Source organism: Xenopus laevis, chromosome 4L (assembly GCF_017654675.1).
Source record: "Xenopus laevis strain J_2021 chromosome 4L, Xenopus_laevis_v10.1, whole genome shotgun sequence".
Lineage (NCBI taxonomy): Eukaryota > Metazoa > Chordata > Amphibia > Anura > Pipidae > Xenopus > Xenopus laevis.
In genome coordinates this window covers 28,378,228-28,397,001 of record NC_054377.1, presented here as the reverse complement: position 1 = coordinate 28,397,001, position 18,774 = coordinate 28,378,228, and the positions used below count along the sequence as shown (strand labels likewise).

The 18,774-nt window shown below is 38.9% G+C and overlaps 1 protein-coding gene across 3 annotated transcripts in view; it reads left to right on the top strand.

Moving 5' to 3' along the window:
* The window catches only part of lrp5.L (LDL receptor related protein 5 L homeolog), a 117,252-nt gene that overhangs the window by 68,846 nt on the left and 29,632 nt on the right, over positions 1-18,774 (top strand). For all 3 annotated transcript variants that reach the window (XM_041589121.1, NM_001085694.1, XM_041589122.1), the window contains 6 exon segments: positions 1,397-1,613; positions 3,243-3,532; positions 6,471-6,697; positions 9,481-9,665; positions 12,641-12,964; positions 14,478-14,680. In XM_041589121.1, coding sequence (XP_041445055.1) covers positions 1,397-1,613; positions 3,243-3,532; positions 6,471-6,697; positions 9,481-9,665; positions 12,641-12,964; positions 14,478-14,680 — 1,446 coding nt within the window.

Here is an 18,774-nt window from a genome sequence, read left to right as displayed (position 1 = left end):
GGAGGTTTCTGTAAGCTGCCCACAGGCATTTGGGCTGTGGTATGTCGCTGCTCTCTATGACAGTGGGGAAGTACAAATTACACTTTACATTGCACTATATTCAGTGTCGGACTGGGACACCAGGGGCCCACCCAAAAACCTCAGACCAGGGGCCCACCATAAAACCTTAGACCAGGGGCCACTATTAGTACTATTATTCTTCATCTCCTCAATCAACCTCTATTCTCCTAGTCTGTTTTCTTTACATACTATAATCAGTTATTCCATCTATTTAGCCTCTTTGTTCTCATAGAAAAAGGGAATGGCCATGAAATAGCCCAACAATTTAGCAGCATGAGGGCCCACTGACACCTTGGCCCACCAGGAATTTTCCTGGTATCCTGGTGGGCCACTCCGACACTGACTATATTTGATCTATTCATATTATCTATATTTTTATTATCCTACTTGTTGCTCATTTTCTGCTGTTTACAAGACAAATTGGTAAATGGGATCTCCACTCAAATAAGGACATGATTTTTATTGAGAGCTGAATGTATCTTTCCTTTACTGTTTTCATTGTTTCTTGCACAAGCAATGCAGAGTGAATCGGCTCTCCTTGATCTGCAGTAACCGTGATATCCGCAAGATATTCCCCTTCTTCCTAGGTGTGTTTTCATAGAAAATGCAATGCACTGTGCGAATTGTAGACTTCTCTGGAGGACAGCTGACTACCAATACAATGATATGAGTAATCAGGGAAAGAAGAGGAGAGAGACAGACATTGCTTTCAATTCCAATTACATTTAGGGTTAAAATTGTTTTAAATATGTAGTTAATGAAAAGTGGCAGGTTCTTAAGCTCTATGAAAATGTTTGTGGCTGTAACTTTTAGGCTAGTTGTCACATTGAGCTCAGCATCTGTGTCTGAAACTACTTTACAGATTTCGGGGTTTCTCTGATCTACCCAAGAAGGACCAATGTTTTTTCCTTTTTGTCCCCTGTATTGGCATGTGTTTTAAGGGTTTCTCTGTGTAAAGTGTAAATTTAAGGGGTACCGTAGTACACTTGTAAATGACCTTTTAGTATGATGTAGACAATTTGCAATTGTTCTTTCATATTATATATATTTTTATATTATTTAGCTGTTTATTCATGAGCTCTCCAATTTAAATATACAGCGGCTATCTGCAAGGTTAACGTTCCCCTTTAACCACATATCGGAGCTCACTATTTTCAGATGTCTTTAACTTGGCTATTTGCATGAGACGGACGAGATCAAGATTAAATGTTGTTTTTCATTGAGTAAAGAGTGAATTATTTTTCATGTGCACAAACATCTAACCGGCTAAAACTTCTTATTCTGAAATGTTATATTTTCCATTTCATCATTAGATGTATTTTTCTCTTTACTGAAGGTTATCAGTGTTGATGGAAGCAATCGGAAAACTCTCTTGGAAGACAAACTTCCACATATATTTGGCTTTACGTTGCTGGGAGATTACATCTACTGGACAGACTGGCAAAGGCGAAGCATTGAAAGAGTTCACAAAGTCAGAGCAAGTCGAGAAATTATTATAGACCAGCTCCCAGATCTAATGGGTCTGAAAGCTGCAAGTGTCTCTAATACATTTGGTATGTATTGTTAGCTATAAACTATGGATGCTTATCGTGTACAAGTAGTGCATAATGTAAGATGAACAGTATAAGACTTTAAATAGAAAGAGAAGCAGTAGAAAATAAACAAGTATTGCAATTATACTAAAGCCGCCCAATCAGTTGTATTTTAATTTCTGGGTGTCGGTCACAACCAGCATTTTTCAGTTGCAGGCTCGAAAGAGGCCCAGTAGGAAAACAATTAAAAAGAGACCAAGTTAGAACACTGTTAGAAAAAGGCCCGACGGGAAGCCTGTTAGAAAGAGGCCCGACGGGAAGCCTGTTAGAAAGAGGCCCGACGGAAACCCTGTTAGAAAGCGGCCCGACGGAAACCCTGTTAGAAAGAGGCCAGATGGGAAGCCTGTTAGAAAGAGGTCCAACGGGAATCCTGTTAGAAAGAGGCCCGACGGGAATCCTGTTAGAAAGAGGCCCGACGGGAAGCCTGTTAGAAAGAGGCCCAACGGGAAGCCTGTTAGAAAGAGGCCCGACGGAAACCCTGTTAGAAAGAGGCCCGACGGGAAGCCTGTTAGAAAGAGGCCCGACGGGAATCCTGTTAGAAAGAGGCCCGACGGGAAGCCTGTTAGAAAGAGGCCCAACGGGAAGCCTGTTAGAAAGAGGCCCGACGGAAACCCTGTTAGAAAGAGGCCCGACGGGAAGCCTGTTAGAAAGAGGCCCGACGGGAAGCCTGTTAGAAAGAGGCCCGACGGAAACCCTGTTAGAAAGCGGCCCGACGGAAACCCTGTTAGAAAGAGGCCAGATGGGAAGCCTGTTAGAAAGAGGCTGACGCGAAGCCTGTTAGAAAGAGGCCCGACGCGAAGCCTGTTAGAAAGAGGCCCGACGCGAAGCCTGTTAGAAAGAGGCCCGACGCGAAGCCTGTTAGAAAGAGGCCCGACGCGAAGCCTGTTAGAAAGAGGCCCGACGCGAAGCCTGTTAGAAAGAGGCCCGACGCGAAGCCTGTTAGAAAGAGGCCCGACGGGAAGCCTGTTAGAAAGAGGCCCGACGGGAAGCCTGTTAGAAAGAGGCCCGACGGGAAGCCTGTTAGAAAGAGGCCCGACGGGAAGCCTGTTAGAAAGAGGCCCGACGGGAAGCCTGTTAGAAAGAGGCCCGACGGGAAGCCTGTTAGAAAGAGGCCCGACGGGAAGCCTGTTAGAAAGCGGCCCGACGGGAAGCCTGTTAGAAAGAGGCCCGACGGGAAGCCTGTTAGAAAGAGGCCCGACGGGAAGCCTGTTAGAAAGAGGCCCGACGGGAAGCCTGTTAGAAAGAGGCCCGACGGGAAGCCTGTTAGAAAGAGGCCCGACGGGAAAACTATTGATTACAGTAAGTCCATTTATAACATACCAAAAGTGAAAGTTGAACTTCCCATTCAAACAAATGGCTTTGTACATTATTCAGTGACATGAAGTAATGGTATGAATATTTGTCCAATTCCCACCATTCTTACACACTAATGCGACTCATAAAGGCTAATTAAGCAGACATAATTGCAGATACCAGAGCTATGACATTGTATGTTGTTTGATGCTGCCTTTGAAACCAATTCTTTTGTCTTCTGGCCCAAAATTCTCTCTCCCTCGACTGTTTGTGTAACATTTTCTTGTTTATTTATAGGTACCAATCCATGCGCTGACAATAATGGAGGCTGCAGCCACTTATGCTTCTTTTCTCCCCGGGGAGTCCGATGTTCCTGCCCCATAGGACTGGAGTTACTTAGTGACATGAGGACTTGCATTATTCCTGAAGCCTTCTTAGTTTTTACCAGTAGAGCAACTATCCATAGGATTTCCTTAGAAACAAACAACAATGATGTGGCAATTCCTCTCACTGGAGTCAAAGAGGCATCTGCTCTCGATTTTGACGTATCTGATAACAGACTTTACTGGACTGATATCACCTTGAAGGTACAACTGCAATTTTGCTTAATTGGCCTTATAATAAAATATATATTAAACTGTTATATCCAAGGTTGAGAGCGGAGCTTATCTTTTCATCTCTGCACTGTGGATGAACTCCAGAAAGATAGCCTCATCTTGGTTTTTGGAACCTTCCTCCTTCTGACATTGTCTCTGACATCAGCTAAGGGAGCTGGCAGGCATCTTCAAGTCTTAAGTTTTATACAGTAAATGCTGCAGGAAAGTCTCTAGTGTGCATGATGCCTTGTGAATGCCAGGATTCATGAGCTGTGTGTACAATACTAATTAAACTAATTATAATTATTTAATTAATATACTAATTAAAAATATCTATTTAAAGGGGACCTGTATGTTTCCCAGAAAGTGGGCTTTAATTATATGGCTGCTGTACCAGCCTTGAAAGTCTCATGAGAGTGCAGAAAACCTTCTCCAGACTGGTCTTCGAAAGCTCCATATGTAGGTGTGATTTTGGCCAAGCCCTTTGTAGTGACAGACGGGTCTCATTTAACAGAGAAAAAAAAGTCACATCTGAAGGTCTAGGAACTAATGTGGGGCACATGTATTCACTTTCACTGGGTTGATGTGCCTTCGTGCTAATACAGCTGTCATAGGACAATGGCTCACATTTTCTAGTACTTATAATTCTTTTCATCCTTCTGAATAGATTTGCTATTTTCCTCTCTTTTAGATAATATTGATTTATTATTCAGCAAATTCTTTGGGAATCTGAAGCAATGAATCAGCTTCAGGTCTTGTTTTTCACTCCTTAGTTTCCAGACTACCTTCTGGATGAACGTGTTATAAGGAAACTTTAGAATTTCCAGAACAGGGCATAGAGCTTTTCAAGTCAATGGATAAAAAGACCAGTCTTACTGCCAACTAAAGACTGAAAATCCAGTGATAACACTGACCTCTTTTTTTCCCCCATCCCTCCCTTATTAGTCTAAACCAGGGGTCCTCAGCCATTATTTTCCATGATACACATTGAAATGTAAAAAAAAAGTTGGAGACCAACACAGGCTTGCAAAAAGTTCCTGGGGGAGTTGGCTATGAGTAGCACCTATGTGGACTGGCTGCCTACAGGAGCAGTATATGTAGTTTTCATGCAACTAAAGCTTGCCTTCAAGCCAGGAATTCAAAAATAAGCACCTGCTTTGAGGCCAGTGGGAACAACATCCAAGGGGTTCGGAGAGCAGCATGTTTATGTCATGAGCCACGGGTTGGGGATCACCGATCTAAATGATAGACACTGAGGATTCAGACTGCAGCTTGGTATCTCATCCTTTCCATCCATGTAGATTTTAAAACCTTTAAGCAATGCTGGTCATGGGTGTGTTGAATGGTTTTGTGTTTACAGCCTACAGGTGTAGGAATGTATAACCTTAACAAAATACTAGACATGATGAGAGGTAAATTAAAACAATCTTCTCTTGGTGCACAGTTGCTTCTTATTGTGTGAACCACAAATACATACAACTTGCATGCACAAAACACAAATACTTTCATAGCAATCAACTGTTTGTTCTGCAACTCTGGGATAACTCCCATCAACTCCCATGAACTCCAAATTCAACCAATCGAGAAAAAAAAAAATCAAACTTCCGAAAACTCAAATTGAATCTGATTCGATTTTTTGGTCGGAAAAACTCCAAATTGATCCCAGGACGTCTCCCATTGACTAAAACAGCAATTTGGCAGGTTTTAGGTGGCAAATAGTTGAATTAGAGTTCTTAAAGGGTCAGTGTATGATAAATTTTAAAAATTTAATTAAAAAAAAAAATTTTGAACAATTCCCTAGTCGAATCTGACCATTTTGGTCATAAAAAATGAAAGAATTCAGATTCGAAATTCGAATTTTCAATTCAACCCTTTATAAATCTGCCTCTTAGATTTAGGCCTAAGGAGTCATGGATGAAGAATGGATGAAGAAAGTAAAGGGCATAGACAAAACATAAGAATTAAAGCTGTGAATAACAATGAAATTAAATCCATAATAAAGGATAAAGACCGACTGGAAAGTTGTTTAGAATAGGTTCATCTAAAAGGTAATGTGAACGTCCCCTTAAACCATAATAATATTGTTTCACTTCTGACATCTGAGCTAGTTTTAAAGCTCTAAACTTGTGGTCTGGGAGACTTCCAAAGACATTCCTAAAATCTAGATAACCTACATCCATCCTGAACAATAAATATATAGTGTCATTAAACTCAACTAAACTAGTCTGGCAATAAATCAATTCTGTTTGGAACCATTCTATTTTTCCGATAATTTTTCAAAGGGGGAACGTTTGGCGCAGGAATCCTTATCAAATCAAAATATATCCAATAACAAAATATCTGTGTGTTCATATTTCTGGTATTGACATATTTATTCCTTTGGATGAAATGTAAAATAAAACAATATCCAGTTGGCTTAAAGGGCAAAAAAATTGCCTAATAAAAGAAAACACAATTCTAAGCAACTTTACAATATGCATTGATTACAAACTTATTATGGATTTTAAGTTAATTGTATATGTATTGCTACCGGAAACCATGTTTGTCTGTCCTTGTCTGTTCTCTGTCCTGGTGACTGAGACTGTGGAAACAATGTAAGACAAGGCAGCTGATGAGCAGACCTGTCTTTGCTGACTTTTGCAACATTGTTTAAAAAGTAACCAGAAGTTAAGCAAATGCTGCTTTCAATAGCAATAGTTTTTACAGATAACGTTAAAACTGAACAGTTTTAATTAATTTATAGTGGAAAGTTGCCTAGAATTATGTTTTCTTTTAGTAGGCAGATTTTTATTTTGTGGTTGACTTTCCCTTTAATTATGAAAAACCGTAGAATTTTGTTGCATGTACAGACTATAGTTGGTCAAAATAATGTCTGTTTTGTAGCTATAATTTCCACTTTCTAATAATCATATCCATTTTGGTTTTGCAGACAATTAGTAGGGCATTTATGAATGGAAGCTCCGTAGAACATGTTATTGAGTTTGGCCTGGATTACCCAGAAGGTATGGCAGTTGATTGGATGGGCAAGAACCTTTATTGGTCAGATACTGGAACAAATCGTATTGAAGTTTCACGACTGGATGGACTGTATCGTCAAGTTTTGGTTTGGAAAGATTTGGATAACCCTAGATCCCTGGCTTTGGATCCAGCAAAGGGGTAAGCAAACAAAAACAAAATCCTGCCTCCAAAAACTCTACTTGACTGTATATTTAATATAGGTTTGCAGACTATAAAACACCAGATGATCTCACACATGGTACTGCTATAAAGCACACAATATATTCGTGGTCTCTAATCTGTGCGGCTGACCTTCTCAAGTAATTGGATGCAAGTACAGGTATTGAACCTGTTATCCAGAAAGCTCTGGACCTAGGGCTTTCCGTATAAGGGGGATTTTCTATAATTTGGATCACCATACCATAAGTCTTCAAAAAATAATGTAAATCTTAAAGCCAATAGGAGTGTTTTGCCACATAATTGGGATCATGTATTGGTATGGGATCTAATATCTAGAAACCCATTATCCAGAAAGCTATGAATTACAGAAAGGCCATCGCCCATAGACTCCATTTATCCAAATTATCCACATTTTTAAAATTGATTTTCTTTTTCTTTGTAATACTAAAGCCGTACCTTGTGCTTGAGCCAAACTAAGATATAATTAATCCTTATTAGAAACAAAACCAGCCTATTTGATTTATTTAATGTTTACATGAGAGATCTGTTGTCTGGAAAGCAGGGGCCTCTAACCTTTTTTTTTTTTTTTACCTATGAGCCACATTCAAAAAAAAAAAAAAAAAAGTTGGCACTTGATATATATCTTGGGTCAAGGTGGTGGTAAATGTAAGATTTTCTCATTTGGGTCTGGACCAACATTAACCACATGGAATTGTATGTCATCAGTCTCTGACAGCTTAATGAGTTTTAAACTAGGCACAGGAGGAGGTATATTATGCTGCATTGCTTGCAGTGCAGGTAAAGGATCCGTATAGAACGTTATCCGGAAAGCTCCGAATTACAGAAAGGCCATCTCCCATAGAATTATTCCCTTTTTCTCTTTTTATAATAAAACAGTACCTTGTACTTGATACAAACTAAGATATAATTCATCCTTCCTTGGAAGCCTATTGGGTTTATTCAATGTTTACATGATTTTCTAGTAGACTTATGAAAGATCTGTTAGCCGGAAGACTCCAGGTCCCATACCTGTACCTTGAGAAACTGGTCATCTCTCCTTGCTCTCTCAGCTTCCTGATGCTTAAATTGATCCTTATGTTGCTGCTTCTCTTTCCCATTCAATCACTTTCTTGCTCGCAATAAAATCTCTCCTCCTCCAGTCTGTGCTGGTCACTTAGATCTTGGCACTTTACCAACCAGACTAAAAGATCCTCAATATTTTTAGAAGTGGTCTCCATCTCCATTGAAATGTTATCACCTTCATCATATATGGCGCCCTACTCTGGAGGCTCCTCTCGGATCAAAGGTTCACGCTGCTTTGGCCTGGCTACTGCTATCTTGGCTAATCATATAATCCAAGTTTTCAGCTATAGGCTGGCTTTTAATTTGAGACCTTGTTAATACAGCAGAAACGTTACTCTCCCTGCCCAGTATATCACTGAACCAAATGTATCTTGCCCCAAAATAACAGGGTATGGTAAGTTAGGTACTATGCCCATTTCAAATGGCTCTTGGCGCCAAGTTAAAGTACAATAGACGTAGCACCAAATACATTACACTACACAAGCCTGGGAAAGCTTTATAAAATAAAATAGAGTTGTTATTTTGCCCTACACATGTGCCTAGTGTATAGTTTAGGTGCCATATGTTAGGAAATGTAAGGGGGAAGGACGGTGCCCCCCAAAAAATGTACGATATTTGTCAGCCTATCACCTTTAAAAAAGTAAAAGATGCCAGCGTTTTTTGGGTCTTCGAAAAAATTTCAACTTTTTTTTAAGCAAGCCCTATCTACTCTATTGCACTTCGCCTGGTCTGAGGTGGTGAAGGAAAGTCTGGTGCAAGAGGTATTGTTCAGTAAAATGCGCAAGTGAGGGAATTATCGTAGTTACGTCCCTTCGCCTTAGCGCAACTTTGCCTGGCGTATGGGTGCGAAGTAGCGCTGGATAAGGTCCACTTCACTAGCGAATTTACGCCAGCACCCGTTAGTAAATCAGCAAAGTAATGAAATGAGGTCACACTGGCGAATTTGCGTGTATGGGAGATGGTCATTGTGTGATTCTGAGCTTTTGGGATTACTGGTTTCCAGGTAACTGTAATAGATGCCCTTGAAAGTAGTTGCTTTACCTGAACTCACAGAATATTCAGATCTGCAGCTAGCACACAAAGAGCTAAATTACATGTAAAGCTTTTTTACGTTTTTGACAAAACTCATGCCATCATCGAGAGGCACGGCAGGGAGATTCTTAGAATTTTCTTTCAGCATCACGCAACCATGATTTGCTGTCAATGCCGTGTGAATATCAGATTCTGAGCTGCTAGAAGTTAAATTGTACCTGTCGCCTAGTTAAATATCTTGTTGATAAATTACCAACATAAGGGCTAAATTAACAGCAGTGGTTTTTCTTCCAATAAGGATTAATTATATCTTACTTTGGATCAAGTACAAGGTTCTGTTTTATTATTACAGAGATAAAGAAAATCATTTTTATAAATTTGAAATATTTGAATAAAATGATTCAAAGGGAGGCAGCCTTTCTGTAATTCTGAGCTTTCCAGATAATAGGTCACATACCTGTATAAGGGTAATCCAACAATCTTGCACATTTTACAATAATGAAGATCTGCTATTTTTTCTCAACAAACCTGAATCCCCACTATTTTGGTTCCCTATGTTAGGACCTTTGGCATGTTTCATTATCATTTCTTTCTTTATGAATAATGTTTTAATATGCATGTGGATTTGGGGCATTTATCTTTTCTAGATACATGTACTGGACAGAATGGGGAGGAAAACCAAGAATAGTAAGAGCCTACATGGATGGGACCAACAACATCATTTTGGTTGATAAAGTGGGTCGAGCCAATGACTTAACCATTGACTATGCTGATCAAAGGCTGTATTGGACTGACCTGGATACAAATATGATTGAATCTTCAAACATGCTAGGTAAGCTTTGCAAGCTGTTGACATAAACAGCTACAACAGAGAAGCCGAAAACAGATATGAAGGCTGTATTTTTATATATAAATTTTCTCCCACGTACATAACAGGATTTCAAGAATGCCGCCAAGCAACTTTCAGTGATAATTTAAGTTTAAACTGTCACAAAAATGAACTTGAAACAATGAAGTTTTTTGGCATAACATTTAGCTGCGGTTGAGATGCTCCTTCGTGCTAGTAGCCATGTGACTTTCAAGAAGAGGGAATACATGTGTTTTTTGCATATCCATCCCCATCCACAATAAATAGTTGCAATAAAGAAAACTACAGAAGGAAAGAAAGTAAATCTTGAAAAGCTGTAAAGCACATACACAATAAATAGTTGCAATAAAGAATCCTACAGAAGGAAACAGAATCTTGAAAAAAACTGTAAAGCAGACTGGGGGTGGTGGGTCGGAGTGGAATACCAGCTGTTGTCTTGTAGAGTTTTCTAATTCCAGGTTTCAACGGCTGCCTGAGAATATTATGACTTCATACATCTTAAATTCATTCTTTAAAAATAACTGCGTTTGTAACCCTTCCCCTGCCAGTGGGACCTACAGTGTGTTTTATATAGCGAGGATCCCAGTAAAATCTGTGTTTAATTTGTGTATTTTTGTGGAATAAAGTGCCTGCTCTACATTGTGAGATCCTTTGCACGATCTACCAACCAGCAGTGTTCATGGATTAGGTTATGAACTAAATGTGGCCGGATTTTAATTTAAATGTAATTGCAGCCTTTTGGCCAGTTTAGTTTGCATTGGACATGACTTGTGTTGTACTTGTACTAATCATTTAAGTTGAATTTAAAAAAAAAAACAAACCCTGGTCAAATGTCAAAGACAACTGATAGGCTGGAAATGCTGAGCCTAAATGGTCATAAACCAAACTTGGGTCCCTGTGTGACTTGAGGTGGGTGAAATGTTTTCCTGCAGCTCAATTTAATATTAAATGGCATAAATTATAGTAAACAAGATCTTGGGCCACAAAGCTGATTCTGAGATTTATTCTAGATTCTTAATTACTATTGCCAATGTTGTCTTCCAGACAAAAGGTGAAATTCACTTGGGAATTCTCAGCCTCCCCATTTGGTCCTTGGCCAAATGGATCTGTTTCGAGAGGATGTATGTGGAATAAAAACACTCTGCTGCAGCCTACAGTTACAAACATCCCCAAACACCATCCACAGGCTTTCCTTCCAAAACATACTTAAGGCAACCCATCCTAATAGTGTATTGCTGTGGCAGTTGTTGCGTCTCCTCACCAGGCTGCTCTTTTTCTTTAAAGCTCCTGTGTATCCATGGGGGCAGCCATTCAAGCTGAATATGGCAAGAAGGGAAAAATATATTAAAAAAAGTAGGGAAAAGAGACACAACAGACACGCTGTATACATTACAATGTGTTTAATTCTTACACAGGAAGATAAGCAGGAGGCAAATGCGATTCATGGCTCCAGAATTAAGACTGAAAACGTTTATCATATAAAATTCATATAAAAGTAACTAAAAAAAAGTTAATAATCCTTAAACCCTCAAGTGAAAAGTAAATGGTTATAAAGCTGATTACAATATGTAATTTTTGAAATATTTCAGATAAGACTTGGGGCGATCCCTCTTTTTTGCAACCATCAAAAATATGCTATTTGCCCATTTATTAAAGCTGCTTTTGTTTCAGAGGCGATTCTAGGACATAAGCCGCCCTGAGGTTGCTCCTGTGATGCTACCCCCCCCTCCAGCGCTTACCTTTCTTTTTTTTTTTCAACTGTGTTTTTATTTAAGTTCACAGAATCAGAAACCAATAAATCGGTACATAACCAGTTTCAGAAAAATACAGTGTGGTCATACATTATGTATATGGTTATGCATCGACAATATCCACAATAAACAAAGATTAAACAGAAAAAAACAACTTAAGAAAGAAAACGCAAATTACGTGGTACTGAGCAGTGCACCTCGTCTGAGGGTAATAGGCTAATTTTTTCTCATAGTATTATAACCATAGGAAGATCCTTATTGCGTTCCAGTGTTAAGATTCTATCCGTTCCTTCACTCTCATGAGAGGGAGAGGTGCCCAATAGCCCCAACACCTAGAGGGGGGGGGGGATTATGGGAAGATTGTAGTGTCTAAACACTCAATGTCCATCTTGGTTTCTATACTTCCCGGTACAATAAGAGTTCCACATAAACCAGTCTTCTTCTGTAGCTAATGGAGTGTGGGCTTACCTTTCTTGTGCCGGAGTGGGGTCCACGGATTGTTATCACTAGCAGTGATGTGCGGCTCAGGTAAAACTGCTAGTGATGCCAATCCGTGGACCCCACTCCGGCACAAGAAAGGTAAGCGCTGGGGGCAGTATCGCAGGAGCAACCTCAGGGCGGCTTATGTCCTAGAATCACATCTGAAACTAAATCTGCTTTAATAAAAGGGCAAATAGCGTATTTTTTATAACCGGAAATTTGGCTTTTAAAGTTCCCAAGAGTTGCTTTTTGCTGACCGTGGTAACTACTGAGGCATGTTTTTCAACTCACCTCATTGCAGCAGCACGCCCTTCTTGACTTTATTATGGTACGCAAGTTGTTGTTAGGATAGAAAATGGTTATAAAAACAAAATGCATAACTAGTTGTAAGGAACGTTTTTTTCACAGAGCTGATTTTCAGATTTAATTCAGACCTGCTGTTAAGAAGGTTTAAATCCTGAACACCCCAAAAGCAAGTCCTACTACTCTTAAAGCAAAAAGATCAACACAATTATTGGTGTGGCACCATGATATAAAAAAACACTTCAGATACTTAGCTCTGTGTTGCTTTAGAAACAGATAATTACCTGCCTTTACATAAGCAACTTTAACAACAATCTATACACATTTATAACCTTAATGACTCATTTTATATTGTTTCTGTTTGATGCTTATCATTTGTTTACCTGTCAATGTTTTGTTTCCCAGGAGCGGAAAGAGAGATCATTGCAGATGACCTGCCTCATCCCTTTGGACTAACTCAGTACAGTGACTATATCTACTGGACAGACTGGAACCTCCACAGCATAGAAAGAGCAGACAAATTAAATGGCAATAACCGCACTTTAATACAAGACCACCTAGATTTTGTGATGGATATCTTGGTCTTTCACTCTTCCAGGCAGGATGGTTTAAATGACTGCATGCAGAATAGCGGACACTGCAGTCAGCTCTGCTTGGCTGTGCCAAAGGGATCCAAATGTAGTTGCTCCTCTCATTATACACTAGCCTCAAACAACCGGGATTGCAGCCGTAAGTTCAAACTGCACATTAATTTCACTTGCAGGTTAAAAGAGCATTTGCTGATGTTGCACTGAAAGTAGCCTACAAGTTTAGATGATGTTTTAGGAATTATTGTATGTTTGTGCAGTATAGGAGCTACAATCTGCCAACCCTTTTAATGGTTGCCCAGTGCCTTGCAAATGTATTTTCACCTCAATCATTTCTCTTATTTTACTGAATAAATAAGCTGTTACAAAATTATTGTTCTTTTTTCAAGACAGTGAAACCTCAAATAATTTTTTTTATTTGACATTGTTTTCAGGAGTTCAGGTCAATTTTTCTAGACTAAGTTAGCTTGTACACGTTTTCAAATAGTGCCACTTATTCTCAGTTGGATATACCAAGAAGCCCAATTACTGCTAATGAAAATGCTTTTATATGTTCTTTTTGAATGACAACTTTGATGAGGGTTGAGGACTTTTGACAATAGTATTGGCCAGTGATCTGGTTAACCCAGAACTACAGTGAATTATAGTGGTGAGGCTGCTTTTCAACGGCATGGTCTGGGCATCTTGTTAAATATAAGAAAGGTTGTACAAAATACATGTAAGTACTACAAATGAACCTGTTTTAGTATGCTAGGCTTATCTTTCAGCAGGATAATGATCCCAAGCACAAGACCAGTGTAATAATGAAATGACTCAAAAAGAGCAAAAAGAACAAAAATGGCCCAGTAAAACCCCTGATCTCACAAAAAATACCCAAAAAATCTATTCACACTAATACTAGTTAATGATCAAAATGAAATGAATTATACTGTACATATACGTACAAAAACTGCAGGGCTAGATATAGAACTTTTAAAAATTGCCCATGCCCAAAAAGCAAGAAATGTGCTTCTACCCATCCTACGTTAAAGAACCCAGAGCGATCAATTGTGAAATAGCAAGCAGGTAACATGAATGTTATGGGGCAACCTAAAATTGCCCTCAGCAGTATCAAGATTGCCACTATACAATATAAAAGGTGTGGCTGTATAGTATGTACCATAACTATATGGCCAAGCAGGACATGGATCCAGTATGTAGTCTTACTGCGTGCCCTCTAAATCCCAGCTGAGAATCTGTGGCATTGTTTGAAAACAGTGGAGCACAAACATCATCTGAATAATATGAACACCTTGGAGCAAATCTGTCAGGAAGAATGGGCTAAAAATAGTTTTTGTGCAGGAGCATTTCATCTGGTTAACTTTGCAAAGTTGGGAAAGTTGCAAAAAGTTAATAAAGGCAATGTAAAAAAAAAAATCAGAACCGTATTTAAAATCTAAATCTGCACATCATTTTCCCAAGTGAAAGAAAAATAATAGCGAGAACATGTCTTTAAGTTTTTTATGTGCTTGAATCTCCCTCTGCTTAGCTTGCCCCTTGCTTCTGCCTCAATATTAGATAAGGTTGAATATAATGTCTAACAGTTTTAATCAAATGTGTTCTCTAATGTTGTGCTGTAGCTGGAATGATGGGTTTTTGTATTTCTTTTCATTCAGCACCTTCCAACTTTCTGCTGTTCAGTCAGAAAACTGCCATTAATCGAATGCTATTAGATGAGCAGCAGAGTCCAGATATAACTCTTCCAATCCATGGGCTGAGAAATGTCAAGGCAATTAGCTATGACCCTGCGGATGGGCTTATCTACTGGGTGGATGGAAGGCAGAACAACATCAAGAGATCAAAGGATGATGGGACACAGGCAAGCTTTTTATCTCTATGTGTACTGAGAACAACTACTACAAGTAGTATTGGAAATTAACTTTTGAACACTAAAGCAGGTGTTGGCATGGCCATTTAATTGTGGCTCTGCAGTGCTGCCCAAAAACCCAAAGGTTGGGATACAAAATGCATTATTCTACTATTTTCTCCATGATAGTGCAGTGGTCTGGCCGATAAAAGCTGTCGGCAGATTATTGGCCCATGTGTGTAGCCACCTGACCGCCATCCCTGATCGATATCTGGCTGAAAGTCAGCAGATGCCGATCGGGCAGGGTAGGGTCGTGCATCTGTTCGTTGATGCGGTCCCGCGATCCAACTGCCCGTCTTGCCTTCATTCTGTTCCGATCGTTGGGTCCTAGGCCCTCAATGTGGGCATATCGGGGAGCCAAAGAGTGGATCTCACTTTGTATGGCCACCTTTACTCACTGTTTGGTGTAGCAGGAATACAGACCATAATTTCAACAGTTAATACAGTTCTAATATAGATCTGTTGTTTATAGTAAAGAACGGTAATTATGAGGTGAGTAAAATAAAATGCGTTTTAGTTGCAACCAGTATAATGCTTGGGACCAGGGGTTTTCCAGATAATGGATCTTTCCATAATTTAGATCTTAATACCTCAAGTCGACTACAAAATCTGGTTTTGCTTCCAATAAGGATTCATTGTATCTTGGTTTGGATCAAGTAGAAGGTACTGTTTTATTATTACAGACAAAAAGAAAGTAATTTTGAAAAAAATGGAGTCTATGGGAGACGGCCTTTCTGTAATTCGGAACTTTCTGGATATGGGTTTCTGGATAACGGATCCCATACCTGTGTGTATTAGCATGAGTTTACTGGCATAGGGTCTGTGCTACAGTTGTTGGCAACCTAGTATTATCCTGGTCACAAGTGGACAAAATGAGAGATGAATGAGCTGCATGAACATGGCAGTAGCATTTTTATTCTATGTCAGAGGTATACACTTGTGTTCTGTGTTTATGCCCGTTTATTGTACAGCCCTGCCAAATATGCTGGCGTAATATTATTATCATCATATTTGTAGTCAAGTTGTATCCTAGGTAGATACATAACATAAATATCTGGTGACATCATACGCAAAGCATAGAAAATGGGTGTTCTGGCGGTTGGAAACATAGATAGAGATTGTTTGGAAGGGTAGTGTAGTATATTTTTACTTTTGTGGTTCCAGTAAACAAGTACTGTAAAACTGGAGGCCTGTGGGTTAGATTATTATGCTTTTAGCATGCCCAAGGTCCCCACAGATCTCTTTTTATGACATGATCGTGTTATAATAATCCAGTCCCAAAACATATGAATAGAGGATAAATGGGCCACGGCATAGGAAACATTGGACAGCAATTATTCATGTAGAAATAGCAGAGAAGCAAATGTGAAATATCAGAGAAGTGGTATAAAAGATACAAGTACAACAGGAAGATGTTTTTTTTTGCCAAGTACCGAGCTTTTGTTTGTACTACATAAACGCTGCTCTGGAAATTGATCCACTTGTGTGTATTAAGCCATGCACCCCCTTTCCAATCTATCACAGATTTTTCTTAATCCCTTCTCTTTACTAAGCATGAGATGTCTGCAATGTAAGGGGCATTTTGACTTGCTTATACTAATGGTGCTGATCAGAGTGTAAACTGATCCAAATGAAACCATCATTTTGGTTTTTTTTTTTGCTTGGAGGCCAATGGGAGCAATAGCCAAGGGGTTGGTGAGCAACATGTTGTTCATGAGCCACTGGTTGGGGCCACTACTTTAAACAATGATCTGAACACAGAGTAATATTGGAATGAAAAAAAAGGTGCTGTAACAGTGATACTTTTATTTCCTAAGCAAATGGTAACCATTGTAAATTTTAGAATGTTACACTACTTATTCAAGCTTGTTGTAAAACAAAATAACTGCAGTGTCCTGAAAAATCCTCTTTGTTATCCAATAAGGGTATCACTCTTTCGTCATATTTATTTTATATTTTAAAAAGGGTTATTTTAGAACATTTTGCCTAGTTAAAGAGGTGGTTCACCTTTAGGTCAACTTTTAGTATGTTCTAGACTGGCTAATTCTAAGTAACATTTCCATTGGTCTTTTTTTATTATAGTTTTTTTTTAATTATTTGCCCACTTCCTCTGATTGTTTCCAGCTTTCAAATGGGGGGGTCACTGACCCCGTATAAAAACAAATGCTCTGTACAGGTATGTCCAGAAACCTGCAATACAGAAGTGCAGAATGAAAGTGAAAGTAACTGCCTGCCCTGCCTCTATGCCTCAGACATAGAGACGGGACATTTGATTGACATCTGAGCTTTTTAAATTTGTTCATAACAGGTATGGATGTTTTAATAAAAGAAAGAATTTGGCTTTCATGTTTAACTTAACAATGACTTTTATTATACAGCTTTTCATGTCTGGGTTAAAGGTCCCCTTTAAATGATTTTTAGCAGACTTTAAGGCATGGAGATCCATATTACGGAAAGATACATTATCCAGAAAACCACAGGTCCCAAGCATTCTGGATAACCGGTCCCATACCTGTTTAGTTATTGCTACTTTTTATTACTCGTCTTTCTATTCAGGCAACCAAATTGCTGAAATAGCAAACTGGAGAGCTGCTGAATAAAAAGCCAAAATACTCAAAAACGACAAATAATGAAAAATGAAAACCAATTACAAATAGTCTCATAATATAACACTCTACGTATTAAACTCAGTTTGAAGGCGAACATCATATAATTCCTGTACTTAAGTAAACCGATGAGGTGAGAGTCTAAATATCACATCCATTTTCAAGCAAGGAAGCTCTAAAATCTAGACCTTCTAGTTGTACAGGTATGGGACCTGTTATCCAGAATGCTCGGGACCTGGGGGTTTCCGGATAACGGATCTTTCCGTAATTTGGGTCTTCATGCCTTAAGTCTACTAGAAATTAATTTAAACATTAAATAAACCCAATAGGCTGGTTTTGCTTAAAATAAGGATTAATTATATCTTAGTTTGGATCAAATACAAGCTACTGTTTTATTATTACAGAGAAAAAGGAAATAATTTTTAAAAATTTGGATTATTTGGATAAAATGGAGTCTATGGGAGACATCCATTCCGTAATTCGGAGCTTTCTGGATATGGGGTTTACGGATAAGGGATCCTTTACTGTATTCGCATACCTCCCAACTGCTCACTTTTGGCAGCTCAACCCGCAGTCCTTCGTACTGGAAAGTGCCGATTTTCTCTGCACTGAAGAGCTGAAAAAAGATACGTGTTTCTAACTTAATTGGCTTTTGGCAGAGAGCCCAGAATAGCTACAAGGTGCAGATAAGATACTTTTGTAACAATTTTGAGATAAGCAAATAAGTAATTGTAACAATATAAGGTAACAGTTCCCTTGGGAGACATTAGACTCACAGCTTAAAGGGCAGTTCACCTTCATTAGCAAAACTGTAATAACTGGAAAAAAAACCGCAGAAATATGTTTAAACTTTCATAACCTGAAAATTTTTGTAAGATGAACATAGTAATTAGGGGGTGTGGTCACAAAATGGGCATGGGCAAAAATTCCCCGCGCTAGGCGCCGCAACTTTTTTGCCCCTCTTTTTATTTCCAAAATGTTGATAGGGTATGTTGTTGATAGGGTATGCATATGCCTGCAAGCAAGTGGAAGCTGCAGTTTGCAATGCAGATCAATGGATAGGATCTGCTTCTCTCAGCCTGCCCCAGCCTACATTACACACTGATTTAATAATCACTCTCAAAACCAGTTTATTTTGTTGACATTAAAGGAACAGTAACATCAAAAAATGAAAGTGTTTTAAAGTACTAAAAATATAATGCAATGTTGCCCTGCACTGGTAAAACTGATGTGTTTGCTTCAGAAACACTACTATTTTATATATAAATAATCTGCTGTGTAGCAATGGGGGCAGCTATTCAAAGAAGAAAAGGTTTAAATTACACAGCAAATAAACTCTGTAGAACATAATGGTGTTATCCACTATTTAACCTGTGCCATATAGCCTTTTTTCAATTTCCACCATTGCTACTCAGCAGCTTGTTTATATGAACTATAGTA